The sequence below is a fragment of the Scyliorhinus canicula genome, chromosome 12 (genome assembly GCF_902713615.1).
Source record: "Scyliorhinus canicula chromosome 12, sScyCan1.1, whole genome shotgun sequence".
Classification (NCBI taxonomy): Eukaryota; Metazoa; Chordata; class Chondrichthyes; order Carcharhiniformes; family Scyliorhinidae; genus Scyliorhinus; species Scyliorhinus canicula.
In genome coordinates, this window is record NC_052157.1 from 29,875,042 (window position 1) to 29,901,830 (window position 26,789).

The 26,789-nt window shown below is 45.5% G+C and overlaps 1 protein-coding gene across 5 annotated transcripts in view; it reads right to left on the bottom strand.

The window, feature by feature from the left end:
• The window catches only part of cgnl1 (cingulin-like 1), a 174,069-nt gene extending 148,482 nt beyond the window's left edge, over positions 1 to 25,587 (bottom strand). For 2 of the 5 annotated variants that reach the window (XM_038813300.1, XM_038813302.1), the window contains exon 1: positions 25,438 to 25,587. Coding sequence is in view for 2 of the 5 variants with exons in the window: in XM_038813299.1 (XP_038669227.1) it covers positions 13,111 to 13,153 (43 nt within the window). In the remaining 3 variants the exon portion in view is untranslated. Of the gene's footprint in view, positions 1 to 13,110; positions 13,238 to 13,363; positions 13,422 to 25,157; positions 25,338 to 25,437 lie in introns of those variants that run through there. The other 3 variants (XM_038813299.1, XM_038813298.1, XM_038813303.1) reach the window with 3 other exon arrangements.
• Positions 25,588 to 26,789: the final 1,202 nt, after the last annotated feature.

A 26,789-nucleotide genomic window follows, 5' to 3' on the forward strand; every position in this document is an offset into this window, starting at 1 on the left:
CCCACACAGACACGGGGAGAATGTGCAAACTCCACACAGACAGTGACCCGGGGCCGAGGCCGACCCCAGGTCCTCAGCGCCCTGAGGCAGCAGTGCTAACCACTGCACCACCGCGCCGCCCAAGGTTAGAATATCTAATTCAATACAAATATGTAAAGAAAGCAAAATGAAGAGAGGGATAGAAAGATGGGATTGAAAGATATCAAAGAGACAGAAAGAAAAAGTAGGACAATAAATTATAATGTTTTCCTTAAATTTCCAACAACTGAAATTTGAAAGGGTGAGATTCCACATGTCCAGTGCCAGAGAGGCCGTTCAAGACTTAACACGCTGCCAAAAATTCATACACACTTTAATGTACAAGCCTAACCTTTCTGGCACACTTAAGTGGATAACTTGTCTGACATGTGTTTCGATGTCGAGTCTCTCAGCCAGCTACCAGTTTGTGGAGGAGCAGGGCAAATCAGACAGCACTTCCTGAATTTGGTGTTTTACTGCATGGGCAGCACCAGTTTTTGCTCTCCTATTTACCTTATAACAGTGGGTACTGAAAGCCTCACCATAATTCCTGCCACAAAATTCAGGTTATAATGTATTTGTATAGTTAACCTCTAGTGTAGGGGTTTCCTGCTTAAGTATTTTGACAATGTTCACTTGTTTGTTATGCAACCCAGCCATTATACTACTATCTGCGCCACTAACCAAAAATAACGTTACCCTAGCAGGCCTGAACTATTAAAACTGTGGAAATCCTTACTTTTCCTGCAAGTATGCAAATATTTCTCCGCCAGGTAAACACAAACTAATTTCCAGTATCTAAAATCAGGTAGTGCATCCTAAATCATTGCACTGCACTATATTGTGTGCCTGACGATTAATTAACAATTGTACCAAAAAAACAACAACTTCCATTTATATTATGCTTTAAGGGGCTGGTTTAGCACAGCTGGCTTGTAATGCAGAACAAGGCCAGCAGCGCGGGTTCAATTCCCGTACCAGCCTCCCCGAACAGGTGCCGGAATGTGGCGACTAGGGGCTTTTCACAGTAACTTCATTGAAGCCTACTTGTGACAAGAAGCGATTATTATTATTTAATGTGAAAAATTGTCCCAGGGTGTTCCATGGACGGTAAGGAGGAGTTGCAGGGATTAAGGTGGAGCACCTGAAATGAAGTCATGCAAACTTCCATGAGGGATTACAAAGAAAAACCAAGTTAAGAACCACCACTTCCTCAACAAAATAAAGGGAGACAGGCAGGTGGGAAATGATCCATGTCTAAAATATTGTGAATATGCCAAGATCTCAAACAATAAGATGACAGTATGTTTATGTAGTAAAACATTTTGGGCCTTTGAGCATGGTGAAAACTCAAATGCTCCTTTCCAATAACGATGTTGTTAGAAACTGTGTAGGCGATGATTAAAACAGCCAGCATGAAATACAAAAATGATTCACATCAGGCTCGTCATAGACTGGTTGGTGAAAAATGTTGCATTTTCAATCAATTTTCTTGTGAAGGTTTGGCCCCCTCTGACCAAGAACAAAAAAATACTGTATCCTATTTTAGAGTGACTAATCGGTAAGTTCAAACAAATTGCAAGAGAAATGGCAACTAAAACAAGGTGTTCTGCCAAATCCATTAGAAATGAATGCAATCACTTCCTTCGACTTGTAAAGGAAACTTGAACAAAATGGATGAGTAATGCACCAGCTTTAATCTTCACAGAAACAATATCCACTGCAATACAATAGCTACTTTCAATCCAAGTACACTTGACTCTCGACCCTGTAAAACTTTCCTTTTATTGTGTTGCAAGACTCCTTTTGGTCATGTTGCATATTTTCATACGTGACCTGAACAAAACATCTGACATCTACATCATGGCCACAAAGTAAATTTGCACTACAAATATTGGCAGGGAGCCATTAGGGAGATCTAAAATTAACTCATTAAAAATGAAGGGAGAACGGTTTTCAGAGCGTTTGAACCATTTGCCACTTGTGGAAGTAATAATATTGGCAGTTAGTCAATTCCGACTGATCGGATTGCAACATAGTCCATTTTACATCAGACACAAATCTGGAATATCGTTACAAATAAGTATTGAGTATTAATTACATTCCAACACAAAGGATTTTGGAATGTATTTAACTTTTTTTAAGTGACCTGCGTTTTCACAAGCTCTGATTCTGCGCATCTTTGAATCCGTCTTTTCATCCTGTTGCACATTTTGTATTTGTCTTTTCTTGGGATGCATGGTTTCTGATATCTCTCGAGAAGTGTTTAGTCAGTGTTCTAGCGGGTTAGAGCCAAGATAGTATGCTAAAATTCTTGTGGCGGCCGCAATGCTCTGGGGGGGGGGGTCCTGCTTTTGAGTGGCGCAGTTGCTATTGAGCGGGTTCCTGCCTTGGTGGTGCTGTGTGCATCGGATGATGGCTCCCAGCGGAGATGTTGTCCTGGCTGAAGGTCTCGGCACGGAGCTGCAGGCCGTCAGAGCTCACTTCCAAGAACCGCGGGGTACCTTTATGGAGGTGTTGGAGACGCACGAGAAAGATCCAGAAGACAGCTCGTTGATCCTGTTTTATCCTTGGCTTTTGCTTTCTTTGTGTGTCTGGGAAGATATCTTCATCCTGGGGACTTCCCTGGACATTGCTCCCTGTTGATCATATTGTTGTTTGCTTGATGCTGTCTTTTTTCCTACAGGGGAGTATGTATCATGGGTGTGATGGCCTGTACCGCTGGTTATCTTGATTTAGCAAGTTTATGTTTAGTCGTACACAGCAAATGTGATTTGTGCAGTGTTAATTGTCAACAGTAATCATGCTTTAGAACAGTGCTTCTCAAACTATCTGATGTGGCGGACCGGCAGTTTATTTTTCAATGTGCCAGGGACCGGTGAGTGAAACAAGCCAATCCAGGATTACTGTCTCTTTCTTTTCTGGAAACACTCCACGTACCGGCAGACGATGGCTCGTGTACCGGCACCGGTACGCGTACCACACTTTGAGAAGCACTGCTAGAGTGTCTTCTAATCTTTGTGATTGAGAAAAGCAGGATCTTCATTATCACCCCCGTCACATTAGCGGGAAAATGAAGTGGGAGGTTGGGATTGGTAGGGTTAGTTCGTTGTCACCATGATGGAGGATAGACCCCAATTACAGCTAATCCGTTTTGGTGTTTTTTTTTCTTGTTCTTTTTTTGGTTTGAACTGAAGAATCCATGCGTTTACCCTTCACTGGCCTGGACAGACTTTTTGTGACACTGGGAAGGACTGGGTTCTGAAACCAAAAGGAAAATGCTGCAAAATCTCAGCAGGTCTGGCAGCATCTGTAAGGAGAGAATAGAGCTATCGCATCGAGTCCAGATGACTCTTTGGCAAAGCTAAAAGGCATAGAAAGTGGGAGATATTTATACTGTAGGGTGAGGGAATGAAAGATGAGTCTTAACCACAGAAACAAAGGGAAAAGACTGCTAATGGCAGTCCCCAGAGAGAATAAAAGATGTGAATTGCCAAACGGCAGAGAAATTAACATCAGAGGGTAAGCTGTGACAGATGTAGATGGGGGGGGGGGGGGGGGCATGAGTGGAAGAGGGGTATAATGAAAAAAAGCAGGGGGAAGGGGAAGTAAAGGAGAGAAAAGGAAAGGAAAGGGGGATAAGATAGGGGCAAAGAGTGGGGTGGGGGGATATATGTATATATATATATAGAAACACAAGAAAGAAATAAAAGGTAAAAGACAGTTAAAATGAAATGGAATGCAAAAGGGTCGAGGTGGGTAGAGCTAATCATCTCAAGTTGTTAAATTAGATGTTGAGACCGGAAGGCTGTAGCGTGCCTAACATGAAGATGAGATGTTGTTCCTCCAGTTTGCGTTGAGCTTCAGTGGAACATTGCAGCAGGCCAAGGACAGACATATGGGCATGGGAGCATGGTCTTGTGTTAAAATGGCAAGCAACAGGAAGGTCAGAGTCCTGAATGCGCACAGACTGGTTCTGCCTGACTTTTCCTTCGGGTCAAGTTGTTTTTCCTCCTTCAAGGGTCTACCTCTTTAATTGTTTTGGGTACTACTGGAGCTGATAAATTGTCTGGTCTGTTACTAACCAGGCTGAGGTGGAATCGGTACTTTGGTTAAGGATGGAGGGGGTGACTGAGGATGGCCCTGGGGATCCTTTGCATGGTGGTGGTTCTGTGAATTGGTTTGGGGTGTCTCCTTCCTGGGGATCTTTTATTTCTTCTCTCGTCTGGGTGAGCGTGGTGCTGCTCTTGGTTTTGGTCTGGCCTGGTGGACGAGGGAGTAGCTATTGGTAGATTGAGCAAAGGTGTAGAAAGGGAACAGGCCCCACCTCCCAGAATGCCCAATCGAGATGGTTATTCTCCCTCAGGATCGGGATCCCTTCCTGATTAGGGCTGGAGTGGTTCCCGGCGCCGTGGGGCTGCCCCACAATGGGAAATCCCATTGACCGGCAGCGTAAAGGAGAATCCCGGTGGCGGGTTGAGGCAGAGAAGTGGCGCAGCAGGGCGGAGCATCCAGCACCTGGCCTTGTCTCACTTCATCTTCTATGGGAGACCCTGGGTTTGACTACAGCTCGTCTCGTTCTCTCCTCATTATTTTTTAACTATATGATTGATACTGGTTCTGCTCTGGAGGCAGTTAGATGAGCACGTACCCCCCCCCCCCCCCACTTAGAATTGTGTCTGATATCCAAAAGAGATGGTTATGCTGGCTTGTTGGTGCCTGTGGTGCTGCCAGAGCTTAAGGGGTTGTGTGTTGATATGCACCCGATCTGGCTGCGTGTTCACTGTCCTGCCATGCCATGCTTTTATGACATTATCCTGCTCTTCCCTTGGTTTTTGGTGGGGTCGCGGGAATATTCGGTTTCACCCAATGAATGCACCGAACCAGTTGTGATATCGTTCTCCTAAATAGTGGATGACACCCCCTCTCTGCACCTCTTCATAGTGTGTATGTCCCAAGGCATCTTAAAATGGGCTTTGAAGTTGGACTGTAAACCAGGAAGGTTTCAATTATTCACATAGATTTCCCAGATGAAAGATGCTCTGAAAGCACCTTGGGCTTTCTTGGTGGAACCAGAGAGTCCAGTAAGCGGCTGTCATCTTCATTAGAGACATAAATTATTAAGTGAAAATAACAGGCAAGCAACAGGGCTAGCAGGCATCTAGAGGAATAATGAGATATGATTTTCCCAGTAACAAGATTAGCAGGAGTCCAGAGACATTGAGGAGCAAATGGTCACATCAGAAATATTGCTTACCAGAGATCAGTGGGGCTATACAAATGATAACTTCTACCGCCAAGGAATTTGAGAGAGGTGGACAGCAGAATCCACAGAGGGAAATATCAAAGAGACTGAACAATATATTTGCTAGCACCCTCATTGGGGACGAGATTAGTTCTCCATCCAACAGTCAGACAGGTCAGTTCCATCTGTGACCCGAGCCACAGGAGCTTGTGCCATTTAACATTTAGAGCGCGCAGCAGATTGCAAATATTCTCTAAAAGGTGCAGTTTTGTGCCTTTGCTGAACCAGGAAGAGACGGTTTCCCAGACATTGTTATCTAAGCGGTATTGTATAATAACTATTAATTGGATTTGACCCATAGAGTTACTAATATTGGATGTTACTTGGGTAAAGGGAGTCTCAATGAGTTCAGGAGCGTCAAATAACACAGTGCATTTAGTTATTCATATACTTAAATGTCATGGTGTATATTAGTCTTCTGTCATGCTTTTTCTTTTCTTTTACTTTAATAAATATTCTTTATTTTTTTAAATAAAAATTTAGAGTACCCAATTCGTTTTTTCCAATTAAGGGCCAATTTAGCATGTTCAATCCACCTACCCTGCACATCTTTGGGTTGTGGGGGCGAAACCCATGCAAACACGGGGAGAATGTGCAAACTCCACACGGACAGTGACCCAGAGCCGGGATCGAACCTGGGACCTTGGTGCCATGAGCCTGCAGTGCTAACCACTGCGCCACCACGATACCCAAGAAATATTCTTTATTAATTGTTTCCACAACGGCTGGACTGGTTCCTCACTGGGTTGTACATGGTCCCTCACATTCCAAAGACACCATTTAGAACCAGTATTTCAAATATTCTTTTGGGATTTCGAGACACTCTCGCAGTTAACATCAGAAGGATTCTTAACACCAATAATCAAAGGGTTGTTTTGATGGTAAAAATCATTAGTTTACATAGAACCATAGAAATGTTACAGCACAGAAAGGTGCCATTTTGCCTCCTGTGTCTGCGCCCCCTGAAAAAAAAACATAGCCACCTATTCTAATCCCACTTCCAAGCACCCTGTCTGTTGCCTCACAGATTACAGCACTTCATAGAACATAGAACAGTACAGCACAGAACAGGCCCTTCGGCCCTCGATGTTGTGCCGAGCAATGATCACCCTACTTAAACCCACGTAACCGTATACCCATAACCCAACAAACCCCCCATTACCCTGACACTACGGGCAATTTAGCATGGCCAATCCACCTAACCCACACATCTTTGGACTGTGGGAGGAAACCGGAGCACCCGGAGGAAACCCACGCACACACGGGGAGGACGTGCAGACTCCACACAGACAGTGACCCAGCCGGGAATCGAACCTGGGACCCTGGAGCTGTGAAGCATTGATGCTAACCACCATGCTACCGTGAGGCCCCACTTCAGTTGCAGATCTACGTACTTCCAAATGGGTTGAGGGTTTTTGCTTTAACCACTAATCCAGGCAGTGCATTCCAGACACCCAGCACATTCTGGGTGAATAGGTTCTGATAAAGTCAGAGAGTTTTTACAGCATGGAAAGAGGCCCTTGGGGCTCATCGGGACCACGGCGGCCCTCAAGCACCTATCTACTCTAAATGCCACTTTCCTGCACTTTGTCCGTAGCCTTGTATACTATGGCACTTCAAGTGCTCATCTACATACTACTTAAATGTTGTGAGGGTTTCCACCTTTACCACCCTTTCAAGCAGCGAGTTCCAAATTCCAACCACCCTCTGGGTGAAAAACCTTTTACTTCAATCCTTTTATCTTCTGCCCCTTCCCGTAAATCTATGCCCCCTGGTTACTGACCCCTCCGCTAAAGGGAAAAGTTACTTCCTATCCATGCCCCTCATAATTTTATGCACCACAATCAGGTCCTCAGCTTTCTCTGCTCCAAGGAAAACAACCCCAGCCTGTATTGTCTGTCTTTATAGCTGCAACACTCCAGCCCAGGCAACATCCTGGTGAATCTCCTCTGTACCCTCTCTAGTGCAATCACTTCCTTCCTATAATGTGGCGACCAGAGCTGTACACAGTACTCCAGCTTCGGCCTAACTAGCATTTTATACAACTCTATCATAACCTCCCTGATTTTAGATTCCATGCCTCAGCTCATAAAGGCACGTATCCCATTTGCCTTCTTCATCCACCTCTCTTGCTGTCATCAGGGAACTATGGACATGCACACCTTCCTAGGGTCTTGCCATTCATTGGATATGCCCTTGCCTTCGTAATCCTCCCAAATTGCATTACCTCACACTTTTTAGGGTTAAATTCCATTTGCCACTGTTCTGCCCATCTAAACAGCCGGTCTATACCGTCCTGTAATCTAAGGCTTTTCTCCTCGCTACAAATTTTTGTGTCATCTGTGAATGTATTGACCATACATAGAACATAGAACATAGAACAGTACAGCACAGAACAGGTCCTTCGGCTCTCAATGTTGTGCTGAGCCATGATCACCCTACTCAAACCCACGTATCCACCCTATACCCGTAACCCAACAACCCCCCCCTTAACCTTACTTTTATTAGGACACTACGGGCAATTTAGCATGGCCAATCCACCTAACCCGCACATCTTTGGACTGTGGGAGGAAACCGGAGCACCCGGAGGAAACCCACGCACACAGGGGGAGGACGTGCAGACTCCACACAGACAGTGACCCAGCCGGGAATCGAACCTGGGACCGTGGAGCTGTGAAGCATTTATGCTAACCACCATGCTACCCTGCCATTCATGTCTTGATCATTAATATACACGGCAAACAGCAAGGGTCCCAGCACTGATCCCGGCAGAACACCACTGGACACAAACTTCCAGTCACAAAAACAATGTTTGACCATCAATCACCCTCTACCACAATCCAATTTGTCAAACAGTCCTGGATCCCATGGTCTCTTACCTTCTTGAAATGAAAATCGCTTATTGTCACGAGTAGGCTTCAATGAAGTTACTGTGAAAACGCCCCTAGTCGCCACATTCTGGCACCTGTTCAGGGAGGCTGGTACGGGATTTGAACCGTGCTGCTGGCCTGCCTTGGTCTGCTTTCAAAGCCAGCGATTTAGCCCTGTGTGCTAAACCAGCCCTGTCTCTTACCTTCTTGACCAGTCTCCCATGTGAGAATTGTCAAAACCCTTACTGATGTCCATGTAGACTATATCAACTACACTACCCTCTATACCGAGTCACATCCTCAAAACATTCAATCATATTTATGAGGCATGATCGCCCTTTGACAAAGCCATTCATTATCTTTCATTAATCCTTACATCCCCAACTGGAGATTAATTTTGTCCCTCATAATTTTTCTTTTTTTATATAAATTTAGAGCAACCAATTATCTTTTTTCCATTAAGGGGCAACTTAGTGTGGCCAATCCACCTAACCTGTATATCTTTGGGCTGTGGGGTGAGACCCACGCAGACACGAGGAGAATATGCAAACCCCACAGGGACAGTGACCCTGGGCTAGGATCAAACCCGGGTCCTCAGCGGCATAGGCAGCAATGCTAACCATGGCCCCACCGTGCCGACCAATCCCCTCAGAACTTTTCCAAGAGTTTCCCTACCACGGAAGTTAGACTCACTGGCCTATAATTTTTTCCCCTACTTCCCTTCTGGAACAATGGTACCACATTATCTTAGAATCATAGAATTTACAGTGCAGAAGGAGGCCATTTGGCCCATCATGTCTGCACCGGCATTTGGAAAGAACACCCTACTTAAGCCCACACCTCTACTCTATCCCTGTAACCCAGTAACCCCACCCAACTTCTTTGGCACTAAGGGCAATTTAGCCTGTCCAATCCACCTAACCTGCACATCTTTGGACTGTGGGAGGAAACCGGAGCACCTGGAGGAAACCCACGCAGACACCTGGAGAACATGCAGACTTCACAAAGACAGTGACCCAAGCCGAGAATTGAACCTGGGACTCTGGAGCTGTGAAGCAATTGTGCTAACCACTGTGCTACCATGCTATTCTTCAGTCCACTAGCACCTCTCCTGCAACCAGAGAAGATTTGAAAATTGTCAAGAGTCTTTGCTATCTCCTCCCTTGCCTCCCAGGTTACATCTCCTCTGGGCCAGAGGCTTTATCCACTTTAAAGCCCTTTAGAATTGTAATCCCTCCTCCCTCTCAATGTTAATTTGCTCAGGTACATCACAGTCCACCTCCCTGATTTCTATACCTACATTGTCCTTCTCCATGGTGACCACAGATAATCAGGTCAGCCATGATCCTTAATGGCAGAGTGGGCCAAAGGGGCTGAATGGCCTACGTCTGCTCCTATTTCATGTGTCAAAGCTGCCTGTAACATAAGCCTATCACATTCTTTCAATTTTTTTCAACCCCATATCTTTGCACTGTCACTGGGGAAGATTCTAATAACGTAAAACCCAACCTATAGAAAATAGTCAGAAAAATGTACCCTTTCACATCAAAATAAGCTGCCAACTGGAGCTTCTCACAGAGTGTGGGAATTCCTTCTCACTGGAATATAACTATCCTTTGAGTCACCAAGTGATAGAGGATTATGTTATTCATCAAATGGAGGATTATAAATGATTTGTTAAAGGGTTGCTCAAAATAAGATGGACTTGTCAAGACAATATGAGCATGCATGGTAACATTTTTACTCTACAAAGAGCCAGATCAAAGTGTAGTGCACTGATGTTTGCAAAGTTGGCTTCCACTAGATTTATTACCACTGGCAGTCAGTTCATGAATCTAGGTACAACTTGAAGGGGCCAAAGTGATATGACCCCTTTCCCCTATAATATCTCATACAACAAAGTGGCAAAATTCCATAGGTTGCAGAAAGCAAAGGGTGAACAACATCAAAATAGTGGCAGAGTAGAGATATGAGATGTATTTTTTTTCCCATGAGCGTCTGCTTTAACATTTCTTCATGAGAATATGCAGTTTGTCACCGTTCATTCATTTCAGTCCTTCATTTGTCTGTACTTGCTCTGTCAGATTGCAGGTCCTTGGCTCATTGTCCGCTGATGCCTCATCCTGATCTGTTTTCTCTGTAGTTTTTGTCAAGAGGCGGTTTGCCATCATCTTCCACTCTCTGAAGCAGGGCGAGGAGGCAGGACCTTACTGCGCCTCAGTTGGAATGGAAATTAAACCAGTTGTTGGCATTATTTTGAATCACATGCTAGCCACCTGAGTTAACCTATCCATGTCATTACTGCAGACGCTCAATTGCTGTGGCAACTGCATCCTGGGCTAATTTCTGCTGCTTTCTGTACTTTGCAAGGAAGGGTTGGTGACACCGTACAACAAAGGCCATCAGGACAATGCACCATCAGAAGTATCTGGGTAAAGGGGTGGAATGAGCATTAGAGCAAGGAGCTATCAATTATACGTTTGCCCAGGGGCAGAACAATTGTCTGATGAGCGTCTTGTGAGCAAAGCTAAGTTTGGATATACTTTGAAGGCGTAGGAGTTATTTGGCTCTGTGACTTTGAAACCTATTTATTTTGATAACTATATTTAGCTGCAAACAGCATCTCTTTGATTTTTCAACATTACAACATGGCCATAAAAGTATAGAGAAATAATTGCAAAGAGCAGCAATGCATGTATAATAATATAGAAAATCCAATGTCTCATAAGCCCTCAATTACAAATAGTCTAAACTAAGTACTAATTTGAAAATCGACTGGAGTTTAAACATGTTTAGTTTGAAACAGGAACCGTAAATTAAGCACAGTCGTCTGGAGAAATGTGCTGTGCTTGCTCTTCCGTTTGCTTAATTCCACATGCTAAACTTCATCTGCAGTTTGCAGCCTGAAAGATGCTGTCAGTCACTGTGTTTTCAGAGATAAAGAATGTAAATTGTTAACCTGCATTAGTTCTAGTGCATACCTCATCAGTACAAGGGTTCACCCAGTAACCTGCTATACCAGACTACCGGGTACAAAAATTCATGTTTCGGCTTCACAAGACGTTTAGGCTTATCTGTGAAAACGGGTTTTTGAGCTGAGTGTGAGGAAAAGTATGTGCAGCATGCCCAAGTCATTAACACTCATTCCTGGTGACCTTTTGTGTTCAAAACCCAGTTTTGCAAATACCTTAAATGATAAACTGATAAAACGGCCTGGTGGACGATTCCCATTGTCCTGTCTGTCAAGTAAGTTGAGCATTTCAAACAAATTCTTTCAGCACCTGGTATCTATGGAATCGCAAAATTCTAATCTTGCACACAGCACAATATTGCGGGTTGGTTGCCAAAACAAATCTTCCTTCACACCAAAAGCCTTCCTGATATTAAGGCAGACTCAGGCTGCAACATATAATGGCCCAGATTTTCCGATCAAAAATAACCGTGAGGTTAATCACAGAGCCCACCATCATTCATGCATAAATCAAATAGCAATTTCAGGCAAGGGGCAAACACTTCCACAAGTTGCCATCCCTGTTGCACCATTGCATTGTTAGTTTTATTTTCTTTTACAAAGGGCACTGCATTATCCGGCTCACGACTGAAATGCATCAAGTCACCTGACATTGTTCTGCCTGCATAGTCAACATAAACTAAACACTCCACAGAAAGTTGTTACGCCCATTCCAGTCACAGGAATTTTTTTTTTCAAATATGTGAAATATTAATCACCACCAAACAAATTTTCTCACTGAAAATGTTGCATTTCAATTGCGTTGTCTGATTCCTTGAAGTTTTATATGTTGAAGATTTTTTTAAATGTTCACTTCGGAGAGCTGAGGGAGCAGTGAGCCAAGGGGACAACTTTCCACTGAGGAGAGACAGTTGGGAGGAGATTTATAGTCATAATAATAATCTTTATTGCCACAAGTAGGCTTACATTAACACTGCAATGAAGTTACTGAAAAGCCCCCAGTCGCCACATTCCGGTGCCTATTGGGTTGCCAAAGGGAGAATTCAGAATGTCCAAATTATCTAATAGCACGTCTTTCAGGACTGTGGGAGGAAACCGGAGCACCAGGAGGAAACCCATGTAGACACGGGGAGAACGTGCAGACTCCGCACAGACAGTGAACCAAGCCGGGAATCGAAACTTGGAAGACCCTGGCGCTGTGAAGCAGAGTGCTAACCACTGTGCTACCGTACCGCCCGTGATGACACAAGCACTCAAAATCATGAGGTGACTAGACAGATTTGACGAGGAGAAACACTGTTCCCATTGGTGCAAAGATCGCTAACCAGGAGGTACAGATATAAGACGCAATGGAGACATTTGGAAAAACCTCTTCATGCAGCGAGTGGTTAGAAGTCGGAATGCACAGCCGGAGAGTGCAGTCGAGGCATGTTCAATAGGAGCATTTAAAAGGAATTGGATTATCATCTGGAAAGGAAGCACCTGCAGGGTGGGAGGAGAGGGAGACGAGGTTAGAGTGGGAAAAGATGAATTGCTACCTGAGAGAGCATGCACAGACAAAATGCCTCGTTTTGTGCTGTAATTGTGCTGTAATTATTCCATAATTATATAAAACAAAATACAGCTATTTTAAAAAAGATACAAAATGCAATAAAGTGGTAGTACGAAGCTTTTTCTGAACTTGCCCAAGATCATTTCAGATATTGCCTTTTTATTAAGAATAGATACAAGGGGGACCCACTGGAGAGGACTACACAGAGAAACATGCAGAGAGAACTGGGATAAGTAACAGAACTGGATTTTTAAAAAGTTCAACAATAGTAAGGATCAGACAGAGGGCAAAGACATATCAGTCTTAAATGGGTTTAGAGAAATGATATTGGATAGGATAGAAAATAAAGGGGATAATGTTAAACGGTTAGTAGTCCTCTAAGTGGAAAAGTCACCTGCTTTGGATGGGCTGCATTTGTCTGAAGTTACGTGGAACATGTTCACACAAAAGGATTAATAGAAATCGTCGACCAGGAACGTGAATGAAGCACACGATCAGAGAGCTCAACAGGCTCAAGGGTTCTGGAGTGGTAAGGGTTTGAGAAAAACATTGGAAAAGGTGAGTCGGTAGAGTTGTTTAAAAACAGAGAAATAGGCTGTTCTTGCCCAATATAATGTTCCTTGCACTGAAAAGAAACCCTAATTTACCTGTGGCGGGACACAATAAAAAGGCAGAAGGAAAGCTCTTCACACATGATTGTGATATCTGAGAACAGTGGGAAAGTATTGGAGTGAGTTATTGAACCATAAAATGGATGTCAGCAAAGATTTATTGTGCAAACCATGCAATACTCAAGAAGCAAAGAGCAGCCAGATTCCAACTGTCCGCTATAAGAATTATAAACTGGAGACACTGTTCAATTTGATCAAAGAAATGTGGATCTGGAGAAATGAGAAGGGCAAAAAAAAATATTTTCTTACCCCCTTTTTATTTAGGTTGTGGCGGACACTACCAAAGCAACAATTATTACAGCCTACCCCCCCCCCCCCCCCCCACCACCCCCACCCCCCCCCCCCCCCCCCCCCCCCCCCCCCCCCACACCACCCCCCCCCCCCCCCACCACCCCACACCCCCCACCCCCCCACCTTCTCCCCCCCCCCCCAACCGAGTAACCCGAAGGCCATCATGATACATCCACAGCATGGGACTGGAGTCGGGGATAACCTAGGCCAGGTAGAAGATGCAGGTACCCTTCTGTGCAAAACACAAGGGAACCAATTGATTCCACCACAACCCAGCTGTGGCCAAGGTAATTTCTTCTGCTATCAGCCCACAAATGATCAGACGTATATAATTCAATGTTACATTTTTCATGGTGGGATGATGAATTCACAACGTCTAGGTTACTGGTTCAGCATCATAACCACTATATTCCCATAATCCTAAATAAACAAGTGCAAAAGACTTCAGAACAGAGTCGCACTGTCTTATAATCCTCACAAAGAGGCGGCACGGTGGTGCAGTGGTTTGCACTGCTGCCTCACGGCGCCGAGGACCCAGGTTCGATCCCATCCCCAGGTCACTGTCCATGTGGAATTTGCACATTCTCCCAGTGTCTGCATGGGTCTCACCCCCACAACCCAAAATATGTGCAGGGTAGGTGAACTGGCCACACAAAATTGCCCCTTATTGGAAAAAAATAATTGGGTAATCTAAATTTGTAAAAATCCTCACAAAGTACAGAAATCAAGTGGTTGGAATGTCTCAGGATAATACAGCCAACAACTGAGTGGGCTGCACCAGTAGTCCCTGTCCTCAAGCCTGACAAGTCAGTCAGCCTTTGCAGAGATTACAAACTTACCATCAAGAAAGGCTCAATGACCGGATCGGTATCCCATGCCGCGTATAAAGGATTTGTACACGATGTTGGCAGGTGGTCAAGCCTTCACAAAACTGGATATGAACCATGCCTACCTCCAGCTCAAATGAGATGAAACATCCAGAAAGTGTGTCACAATAAACACCCATAACGGCCTGTATGAATTTACACACCTGCCTTTCAAATCCTGTTGGCTTGTGCCATCTTTCAGCGTGTCATGGAAAACATTTCCCAGGTTATACCATATGATCCTCAGTGGCAAGATCAGAGGAAACCCCATGGATGACATGAAGCCCTTCCTCACAAAGGGACACAAAATAAGTGTTAAAGATGGTATTATCAGGGCAGCATGGTGGCACAGTGGGTTAGCCCTGCAGCCTCACGGCGCCGAGGTCCCAGGTTCGATCCCGGCTCTCGGTCACTGTCTTTGTGGAGATTGCACAGTCTCCCAGTGTTTGCGTGGGTTTCGCCCCCACAACCCAAAAATGTGCAGGCTAGGTGGATTGGCCGCACTAAATTGCCCCTTAATTGGAAAATGAACTCTAAATTTTAAAAAAAGATGGTATTATCCTGTGGCGATCCCGAGCATTTGTCCCCACCCAGGGTGCGTCCAATTCTGATGAAGTTACACAGTGGTCAACCAGGGGCATCCAAGATGAAGATGCTCACAAGGAGCTACATTTGTTGGCCGTGGCTCAATGCAGATACTGAGGATTTGGTAACGGTATGCTCCTTGTGCCAGAAGAACCAGAGGCTTCCACCTACGGCCTCTTTACACCCATGGGAGTGGCCAGGAAGACGATGGGGATGGGTGAAATTAAACTTTGCTGGTCCGTCTATAGGAGCAATGTTCCTTTTTATGGTTGACACCCATTCTAAATATTTGGAAGTACATCGCACGGCCTCCACAACCTCTCAAGCAACAATAGAAAAATTGTGGCAAAGATTTTGTACCCACGAAACACCAGAGGTCTTCTTATCCATAAAGGTAGCGCATTAGCCAACGGGAAGTTCCAGATTTTCTTGAAGTTGAACGGCATCAAGCATATTCGGATGGCATCGTACCACCCATCATCCAATGGTCTGGCCGAGCAGGGGGTACAGGCATTCAAGAATGGAAGGAAGAAACAGCCAGCAGGTTCCATGAGAACAAGATTGGCTCGTTTCCTGTTCAACTACCAAACTACGCCTCCACCACGGTGGGAGCTGCCCGAGCGGAATATTAATGACTACGCATCAGGCTGAGCCTGCTATTTCCCAATTTGATGGGGAAGACACAGTCCAAGCAGGAGACCCAAATGTGGAATTACGACTCCAGAACGCCCGAGAGAACATTTGAAACAGGAAATGCCGTAAGTGTAGGGAACCTTGGGGATGGCTCCTGGGATGTGTTGGAGAAGACAGGAGCTGTCTCTTACAAAGGTGCAAGGAAATGCCATGAAAAAGCACCTGGACCACCTGAGTAGAGAGCCCACTCTAATGGAAACTACATCCCCAGCACCAGTGGCCGCCATCTCCGGCACAGGGTCTCAGCCCGTGGGGGACCTGAGGGTTATTCCCCTCCAGAGTGAAGACTCGGGATCAGAGTTGGAGGCTGAGGAGACTGGTTTGCCTCTGGAGGCCAGCACCGGGGTCGAGACCCTTCCGTAACACTCAGACGCTCGTTGAAGAAACGGAGGTGCACAGAAGAAAAAAAAAGTCTACCTGCCACAGACTCGAGGCCTAGTGCCAAAAGATGGAAGAGGTCCCATCGCTGCAGGAGTGAAGGGGATGAAACGGATTTGAGGGGGGAGGGATATTATAAACCTCAGGAAGACCACGGTGATTGATCTCCCCATGGGCTTTGTAGAATACGAGTTCCCATGTTGAGTAGATGGAGGCCCAACCAATAGGGAGTCATCAGCAAGGCCTTAATATCGACCCCCAGACCCCGACTGGCAGTTTCTGATAAGTCCCAAGTTTTGTATGCTGGGCTGGGGTTTTATTTGCATTGGTAGCATAAACCTGCTTTGCCTTTTAACCTGGAATGGTTGCATCCTGTTTTCTGTAAACCCCTACAGGTACCTTTCAGACTCAGACAGAGCATCAAGTTAATAAGATGAAGGAATACATAGCTTTAGTGCTGCTCTGCTGACAAAAGCCCCACCCAAGCACAGTTTGAGAACCATGTGGTGGCGTATGACCAGGTCAGGAACAACTTGACAGCGATACCTGCCATCATCCAACAGCCCACCGACAATCTCACAGTGCAGAATGCAGCAGATACCAAATGCCAGTCAGCCGACCCAATTCCTGCAACAGCTTTGGGAAAGGGTTTGTAAAAAAAATAAAGGGGAGAAATTCCCAATGCTGCAAAAAAAGGTCACTTTTTTCAGGGCAGCACGGTGGCGCAGTGGGTTAGCATTTGGTGCCTCATGGCACTGAGGTCCCAGGTTCGACCCCAGCCGCGGGTCACTGTCCGTGTGGAGTTTGCACATTCCCCCCGTGTCTGTGTGAGTTTCACCCCCACAACCCAAAGATGGCCAAGGTAGGTGGATTGGCCACTCTAAATTGCCCTGAATTGGAAACAATTAATTAGGCACTCTAAATTTTAAAAAGAAAAACATCATTTTTTTGGTTCAAATAGCGATTATTTGAATGGAAGTATCTATTAAATTTTAACATTGCATGAAAACAGCTATCAGGCAAAACAAATGCAAAATTGTATGAAGAGTCCGCTGGAAAATTCAGACCCCTGACTAATGTTCAAAGAAGTGGGGATGCATGTTTTCCTTTCAAATAATATCCAGCCTTAACTGAATTAACCAATATTTGTTAATGGGCAGGGAGATGCAAAGTAAAATTTGGAATAGAATTTCCTTTCGTAACTTCAAACGACAGGAAACTTTTCCAACCGGTGTCAGAACATCTCGAGCCCATCAAGTGCTGACGGCACGGTGGCACAGTGGTTAGCACTGATGTCTCACGTCGCTGAGGACCTGGGTTCGATCCCAGCCCCGGGTCACTGTCCATTTGGAGTTTGCACATTCTCCCCGTGTCTGTGTGTACGGTGGCACAGTGGTTAGCACTGCTGCCTCACAGCTCCAGGGTCCCAGGTTCAATTCCGGCCTCGGGTGACTGTCTGGGTGGAGTTTGCACAGTCTCCCCGTGTTTACGCGGGTTTCGCCCCCACAACCCAAAGATGTGCAGGCTAGGTGGATTGGCCACATTAAATTGCCTCTTAATTGGAAAAAAAAATTGGGTACTCTAAATTTATTTTTTTAAAATCTATCCGATGTCTAGGATATCTAGGGCAGCACGGTAGCACAGTGGTTAGCACTGTTGCTTCACAGTCCAGGGTCCCAGGTCCGATTCCCGGCTTGGGTCATTGTGCAGAGTCTGCACATTTTCCCCGTGTTTGCACATTTTCCCCGTGTTTGCATGGGTTTCCATCGGGTGCTCCGGTTTCTTCCCACAACTCCTGAAAGACGTGCTTCTTAGGTGAATTGGACATTCTGAATTCTCCCTCTGTGGACCTGAACAGGCACCAGAATGTGGCGATGAGGGGATTTTCACAGTAACTTCATTGCAGTGTTAATGTAAGTCTACTTGTGACAACAATAAAGATTATTATTATGAACTAGGCTCAGTTTGCTTGGTTCATCTAAAAGAATGCAGCCGGTGGCAGCCTTGGAGAGAGTGGTCGCACACAGGGCAGCTGCTGCTTGAAGGCGTTGGTTTTGGCCCCTTTTGCCCAAACTTTGGGGAACTCGATGGGAAAGGTTGTGCGGAGAGTGGAGGGGGAAATGTTCTCCCGCAGATGGGCATGTCTCCGCGTTACCAAACTTGACAGAAGACAGTGAGAGCCCTGGCTGAAGAATTGGAGGAGACTCGTGGCACAGCATCAATTATACAAACAGTGAAGGGTCGCCATCGACTGGAAAGCTGCCAATGGAGCAGGTGATGTGTTTCATTAAGGACGAGAAGAGCCTTGAGGTTCAGGGGGCGATGATCCAGGAGGTGGATAAGGTGTTGTCGGATCAGAGTGATTGGAATGCGTCACTGGAGGCAGAGTTGGCGATCCTGGGGCATCATGTGTAAGACGCTGCGGTCGAAGGTGGAGGACCAGGAAAGTAGGTCCAGGCGGCAGAATCTGTGGATTGTGGACCGTCCGGGGGGAGGGGAAGGAACGAGTGCAACGGGCTATGACGCGAGGGTGGTGGCCAGGTTGGATAGAAGAGACCCCGTGCTGGACAAGATCCCGGAGGTGGATCGGGCCCATAGGTCCCTGAGGCAGAGGCCAAGAGTGGAGCAGCAGCCACGGGTGGCGATTCTGCATATGCACAAGTTTTAGGACAAAGAAAAGATTCTGAAGCGGACCAGGGCGCGGCAGGATTGCGAGCAGGAAGGAAACCGAATCCGGATATATCAGGGCATTGGTGCAGAGCACCTTGGGGTGGGAGTCGCCACACTAGCAAAGAATGTTAGTGAGCAGAAGTGACGTGGGGGAGGCTGCGGTGGTTAGCCAGTGTTTGGGGGGGGGGAAACACAGCGACATGGCAGTTATGAAGGATGCCTTTGGTCATGGACGGGGCGGGGGGCATCTTGGGTGGGTCCAATTCAGCGTGGGGATGGTGGGGCAGAGCATAAGGGTGATGATGGCGGTCTCGAAGGGTGACAGAAGCCTCCGGTGAGAATCGTGACATGGAATGTCTGCGGCTAAACTTTCCCAAGTGGTTGCGCACTTGAAGAGTTTGAAAGCAGAGGTGATTTTCTTGCAGGAGACGCATCTCCAGGTGAACAATCAGATGATGTTGAGGAAGGGTTGGGGGTAACAGGTGTTCCACTCAGGGTTGACGCGGATTCAAAAAGGGGGGGGTGCCATATTGTTGAGCAAGAAAATGAGGTACGGTGGAAGCCCTTCATGGCTATTGCTGAGGAAATGTTTGTTGCAGGGTGGACTGAGGGGATTAAAAGGGGAAACGTGTACAAACTATACTTTGATTGGATGTTGAGCTTGTGGGTATTTTGTTAAGTGTGTTTGGAATTGGCAGCACGGTGGCACAGTGGTTAGCATTGCTGCCTACGGCGCTGAGGACCCGGGTTCGAATCCCGGCCCTGGGTCACTGTCTGTGTGGAGTTTGCACATTCTCCCCGTGCCTGCGTGGGTTTCGCCCCCACAACCCAAAGATGTGCAGGGTAGGTGGATTGGCCACGCTAAATTGCCCCTAAATTGGAAAAAATAATTGGATACTCTAAATTTTAGAAAAAAAAAAAAAAAAGTGTGTTTGGAATAAAACATCCTTTGAAAATGACAGTCCCTTTGAGGTGTATATTATTTTTCCTTATTGGGAATTTCTAATGCCCGGTCCTGGGGGCAATTCATGAAGGACTAAGAACCAGGAAAGATGTCCAAAAATCAGAGGAAGGCAACAGCGAGGAAGAGAGAGAGCGAGAGCTCACCGTCGAGCGTGAGGACCAGCGGGGGGCTGACAAGAGGGCAGAGGTCGGGCTGCTGGGTGGAGCCGCACTGTGCCGGTAGGCGGATCCTATTGGGGTTTCTCCACCCTGTGCCCTGGCGTGATGGGGGGGGGGGGGTCTGTTGGAGTGTTTAACATTCGAGAAGGTGAAGTTTGAGTTGAGGGGACGGATGGAAGGGTCCTACAATTCATGGGCTTTGGTTATTATGCACTTTCAAGAATTGGATGGCATCACACATTTGGGGGGGTGGGGTGAGATTTGGACTGTGTGTGTTGTTGGTTGCTATGTATGGGTGGATGGTGGATTCCTGAATCCTTTTCTTTAATGTTTGTATTTAAAATGTTGAGGATTGTTTGGGGGTTCGTGGGAGGGAGGAATTGTTGGCCAGGGGATTGACACTGTATTTGTTGCCGTCGATTGTTTGTTGGTGCGTGTAAATTTGGATGAAAATATGAAAAAGGAGAATTAAAATATATATTTTTTTTAAATGACAGCGTCCCCAACAATGCAGCAGTGCCTCGGTATTGCCCTGAAGTGTCAATCTAAATGATCTGATTAGATTTCTAGAGTGGGGCCGAATGCACAAGTGTATTTATATGCTGCTATTAAAAGAAGATTTTAATTGATGTCGCATCTTTCACAACCTCGGGACTTCCCAAAGCACTTTAGAGCCATGAAGTATTTTCCAAGTACAGTCGCTGTTGTAACCTAGGAAACGAGGGGATTCATTTTGATGGAGACAATATAAAATAAAGGACACAATTCGAAATAGAGTACTGGGCAGAGGGACCTGAGGGAATGACTGCTCTAATCATTCGGCCCATAGCAAAAGAACTAGAAGCAGAGAGCAAAGTCACCTATCACACAATCATAGAATGTCTAAAATGCCAAATGAGGCCATTTGACCCATCGAGTCTGCACTTTTACTCAGAGAGTGGTTAGGGTGTGGAATGGACTTCCTGCTGTGATAGTGGAGTCGGACACTTTAGGAACTTTCAAGCGGTTATTCGATAGGCACATGGAGCACACCAGATTGACAGGGAGTAGGATAGTTTGATCTTGGTTTCGGACAAGGTTCGGCACAACATTGAGGGCCGAAGGGCCTGTTATGTGCTGTACTGTTCTATGTTCTATGTTCCTTCAAATGAGCACTCTACCCACGCCCGTAACCCCATAACCTAACTTGCACATTCCTAATTTAGCACGGCCAATCTACCTAACCTGCACATCTTTGGACAATGGGAAGAAACCGGAGCACCCGGAGGAAACCCACGCAGACACGGGGAGAACATACAAACTCCACACAGACAGGGACCCAAGGCCAGGATTGAACTGTGAGGCAGCAGTGCGAACCACTGTGCCACCCAGCAAAGCAAAAGCAGCAATGGCAACGCAAGGAAAAACCTTTTTGCACAGCGCATGGTTAGGATCTGGAATGCACTGCCTGAGATTGTGGGGAAGGCAGATTCAATCATCACTTTCAAAAGACAATTGGATAATTATCTGAAGAGAAAATGTTTTCAGAGCTACAGGGAAAAAGTGGGGGAGTGCCATGAGATGAATTGCTCTTGCAGAGAGTTAGCATAGACGCTGTGGGCCAAATGGCTTCTTTATGGGCTATAGCCAATCTATGATTCCGTATATAATATAATACAATATAATAATCTTTATTGTCACAAGTATGCTTTCATTAACACTGCAATGAAGTTACTGTGAAAAGCCCCTAGTCGCCACATTCTGACGCCCTTTCGGGTACACAGAGGGAGAATTCAGAATGTCCAAATTACCTAACAGCAAGTCTTTTGGGACTTGTGGGAGGAAACCGGAGCACCCGGAGGAAACCCCTGCAGACACAGTGACAACACGCAGGCTCTGCACAGACAGTAGCCCAAGCCAGGAATCAAACCTGAGACCCTCCTTCACAGAAGTATTATCAGACAAAAAGGGACATTGATCAGAGATTTTCAGAAGATTGACCAAAAAGAGCAGGTTGTGGGGGGAGGGGGGCCTCCTGAAAGGTAGCGGGGTTAGTGTGGCAGTTACAGCTCCTGGGCCCAAGGGAGCTGAAGACAGGGTAGCAAGATAAGGGGTTTGTTTGAATGAAGAGCTCTGATCATGGCAAAATTGTACGGCTGGGAGATTTGAGAGATAGGGATGGGCAAGGCCATTAGAGCATTGAAACATGCTGGTTAAGAATTTTAACTTGGTGCCACCAGAGAACTGAAAGTCAATCTAGGTCAGCAAGCAGGACAGGTGACTGAACAAGACTTACTCCAGCTCCGGATGCAAGCAGAAATGAAGAGTTTTAACTGAGCTGGATGTAGGAAATATGACAATCAATTTGCACACAGCAAGCTCCCACCAACAGCAAAGAGTTAATGACCTGGTGATCTGAAATTGTGATACTGAGGGATAATGGTCAGGACACCGGAGATAACTCCACTGTTCTTTTTTAAAATAGTGTCATAGGCTCATTTACGCTCACCAAGGGCTGATAGAGCCTTGGTTTAACGTGCCATGCCAAAACATTACCCTCAAAGTTGTAGCATTTTCGCCGCTGCATACTGGAGTGCAGGTCCAGATTTTGGTTCTCAAGTCTCTTTACTGGGCATGAAACCCACAATCCTTTGCTTTGACTCAGAGGCGATGTGCAACCAACAGGGCCGCTGTTAATCCACACAGGCCCGTCACAGAAAACCGAAGACTCAAATAAAAGATCCTTTTACACTGATCCAACAATGTTCTTTAAACACGAAGCTTGTTAGAACAACCTCCACAATGGAAGGCTGGAGTTGTAATTCAACAGTGCGATTGGCCTGGGAACAAGCCAGCTGCAGGATACTCTAGAAATTGTGCAAAAAGAAAATCACCCATCACCGTGAATGGGAGTCTCGATTACATTCTTCAACCAGTCATTGATTTGCTCGAGTAGGCTATCTTCTGAGTGCGAACATTGTATTTACAGCCTTGCAACTCCCTTTAGGAACACACTCCTCCACACAAATCCAAGGCCGAGGCGCTGTTTTTTTCCCTCTTTACTCCCCAATTTTCACCATTGTTCATTCCTAAACAAGCTGCTGAGCTAGTCCGATGTGTTGTGTAGTATTCTAGTCCCATGTTCATGAAATCCTGGTCAGGCTAGGTTGTGTGTGGGTTGAAAGCTCAGTCCTGGCATTGTCGGACACACATACAAAGGTGTTTCCTGTGTGGTGACACAGCCATTTCGCATAGCTGGAAAGCTACTCTGGCAGCAAGCTGTAGTCACAAGGTCAGCTGGGTTCTCCCCCCTCCCCCCTAATTCTTTCACGGATGTGGGCAATGCTGGCAAGACTAGACATTGGTTGCCCTGGATGGCATGCTCAAATCATTTCAAGGGGCACTTAAGATTCAACCATACATGTGTGTGGTAACATTGGCAGATTTCCTTCCCTAACAGGATCATGTAAATCAAATGTAAATAATCTTTATTGTAACAAGTAAGCGTACATTAACACTGCAATGAATTTGCTGTGAAAAGCCCCTGGTCGCCACATTCCGGCACCTGTTCAGGTACACAGAGGGTGAATTCAGAATTCTCAGCTGGTCCGGGAATCAAACCCGCGATGCTGGCCCTCTTCTGCATCACAAATCAGCTGTCTAGCCCACTGAGCTAAACCAGTCCTTTATCATTAAGGGATCATTAAGGGGAGGCTGTAGCATTGTGGCATTGTCACTGGATTAGTAAACCAGATGTGGCGGTCCGGTGTTGGACTGGGGTGAGCACAGTAAGAAGTCTTACAACACCAGGTTAAAGTCCAACAGGTTTGTTTCAACTCACTAGCTTTCGGGGCATTGCACCATTCACCTGAGGAAGGAGCAGCGTTCCGAAAGCTAGTGATTTGAAACAAACCTGTTGGACTTTAACCTGGTGTTGTAAGACTTCTTACTGTAGTAAACCAGAGACCTAGAGTAATGCTCTAGGGACCCAGGTTCAAATCCTGCCACTGCAGATGGTAAAATTTGAATTTTTTAAAAATCTGAAATTTAAATCTAATGATGACCATGAAATCATGATCAATTGTCATTAAAAACCCATCTGGTTCATTAATGTTAATGTCCCTTAGGGAAGGAAATCTGCCATCTTTACTGGTACCGTGGTTGACTCCTAACTGCCCCCTCAAGGGCAATTAGGGATGTGCACCGGCCTGTGATGCCCATGTCCCACGAACGAATAAAAAAAAGCTTCTGCAACTATCAACTCATATTCCAGATTGATTAATTGAATTTATATTCCACCAGTCCCCAGCATTAAACTGAGCCATTGAGCTAGAGACTGAGTGATATTACCACGACACCACTGCCTCCACAAAGGGCACAGATCAGGGATCAATTAGAAGATTTTACTGGAACATATAGCCTCAGCTTTTCACCTTCACTGGATGCAGAACAGAACCCGTTTCACTTAAATCCAGGATGTTAGTTTAACCTAAACCTATCAATAATGAGGGTGCCATTCTAATTTTGATCATTCCTTATCATTTGACAGATTTCCCAGAAACATCTTCAGATACTGCAAAGTTCATTTATAGCTGCTGTATCTGCAAACTACATATAAACTCGTACATTTTTTGAAGTGAACTTTTCCTGCAGATGCATCATTTTTAATGCATCCCCTTGTACTTAACATCAAGCGCATCTAAAAATAGGATTATTTACGCTTTGAACATGTTTCGTCCCTGTATTAACATTTCAGATTAAAATCTCATCTTTTAATAATACTGTGTCAAATTATGCATTTCAGATTTACACTGGGATTGGTGCATACTCAATAAAGATGTTTCACAAGGAGACCAGACTGTGAAGTTGGTGAAAATCAGTCAAAGCTTTCTCCACAAAAGAAACGACTTTCCAAAACCTAAAATCATTTGAATTCCTCCAAAAAATTGCATAAAAGTCAAAAACAGACCTTCAAAGATAGAGGAAAGGACACACACCATGAAAGGCGGGGAAAATCTTGGGCAACAACGACCAAAGTGTGTTTTTAAAAAAAGCTGAATACATTAAACCCGAAGAATATTCCAGCCCGTTTACAACCTTGGCACCTCCGATAGTGCCTGGTTAGTAGTGACCTTGGTGATATTCTTCATTGCGAGTCTTTTCACCTCAGAGCAAGGGGCACTTACCCAAAAAGTTTGAGTCTGATCCAATGCTGCCACCCGGCTACCCCTTTTTTAAACGTTGCTGCCCATGACCCAGAGCCTGCACCTCCGGACTGGATGCAAATCGCAACAAGTTGCGGTGAAATGGGAGAAAATAAACAACTTCAATAAACCTCCCTCTGCCCTCCGCGGGGCGGTGAAGCAGACAACTCTCTCCTGTCAGCTTGACAAGAGATTTAAAGCAAAGTTCTTTTGGTCGGGATTGGGGGGGGGGGGGGGGGGGGGGGGGGACTTCCCCACTCACCTCCTGCCAAAACGAAGTTGCCCCAGTTGCTTTCTCAGCACTGCCGAATGTCAGAATCGCCGCTCAGCGCTTCCCATATCCTCTCCGCAGCGGCGGCGGCGGCGTCCGTGCACAGAGGCAGAGGGAGGACAGGCTGGCCAGGGGAAAGAGTGTGAGTGAAGCGCGCCCTCGCCAGTGAGAGCGCGCGCGCCGCGCACGAGGAGGAGAAGCGCGTGCACGAGGGAAAGAGCGCGCCCCCGCTGGTTGACAGGCGAGGTCGGCGCGCGCGGGGAGCGCGCATCGTCCCGAGATGGAGGTGGATTAGGAAACCTCACCCCCCCCCCCCTCAAAAAAATTAAATATAAACCAAAACAAAATAAATACAAAGTAACAATAAACAAAATAAATCTTAAAAAAATCAAACGGCACAAAATAAATTTAAATTAAATAAGTAAAAATAAAAGAAAACAAAATAAAAATCGAATGGCAATAAATAGAAATCAAGTAAAAATTTAAAAAATCAAATAAAACTAAATAAAAAATAAAACAAAATGAAAAGATCAAATGAAACAAAATAAATTAACATAAAAATCAAATGCAAATAAATAAGAATCAAATAAAACAAAATAAACGTAAAAAAACAAATAAAACAAAAACAAAAAAGCAAAATTAGAATAAAAACAAAAACAATACAAAAAACAAACAAAATAAAAATAATTAAAATACAAAAAAAAATCAAACAATTGTAAAACTAACAATAAAGCAGAATACAACTAAAACAAACTTAATAAAGAACAGAACAAAACATATAAACCTGAGTTGTTAAAAACAGGCTTTGGTGTTGGGTTTGCATCTCAGTGAGTGCATGGGGCACTCCATGGGGCACTGTACCAGGGCATTCAGGGAAAGTGGCTCCTGCTTTTCTGGAGAGGGGCCGATCACCCACTACAGACACACCCACTCGGCAAAGAAACCGGAGTAACAGCGCACCCAGTTGGTTTAAAGGGAATAAGATCCTTGCACATCCCCTCTGTGTTAAGGTCGCTTTCCCCTCCGGCGAGTGGTTGACATTTCTTTTTGCGATGAAAATAACACAGTTTACAGCAAACTGCAGCTTTACTTTTTGGGTCAGACTGCACGTGTCTCTCTCTCCCCCCCCATGGGAGACAGGACGTGGAAGCCACCAAATGCAGAGTTTCTTCTACTTGTCCATCCCTGAGGGGGCAGTTAAGAGTCAACCACATTTCTGTGGGTCTGGCCAGACCAGGTAAGGACAGTGGACTTCCTTCCTCAAGGGCATCAGTGAATCAGATGGATTTTCACCACAATGGGCATGGCAGATTTTTATTGAATTCAAACATCACCATCTGCAG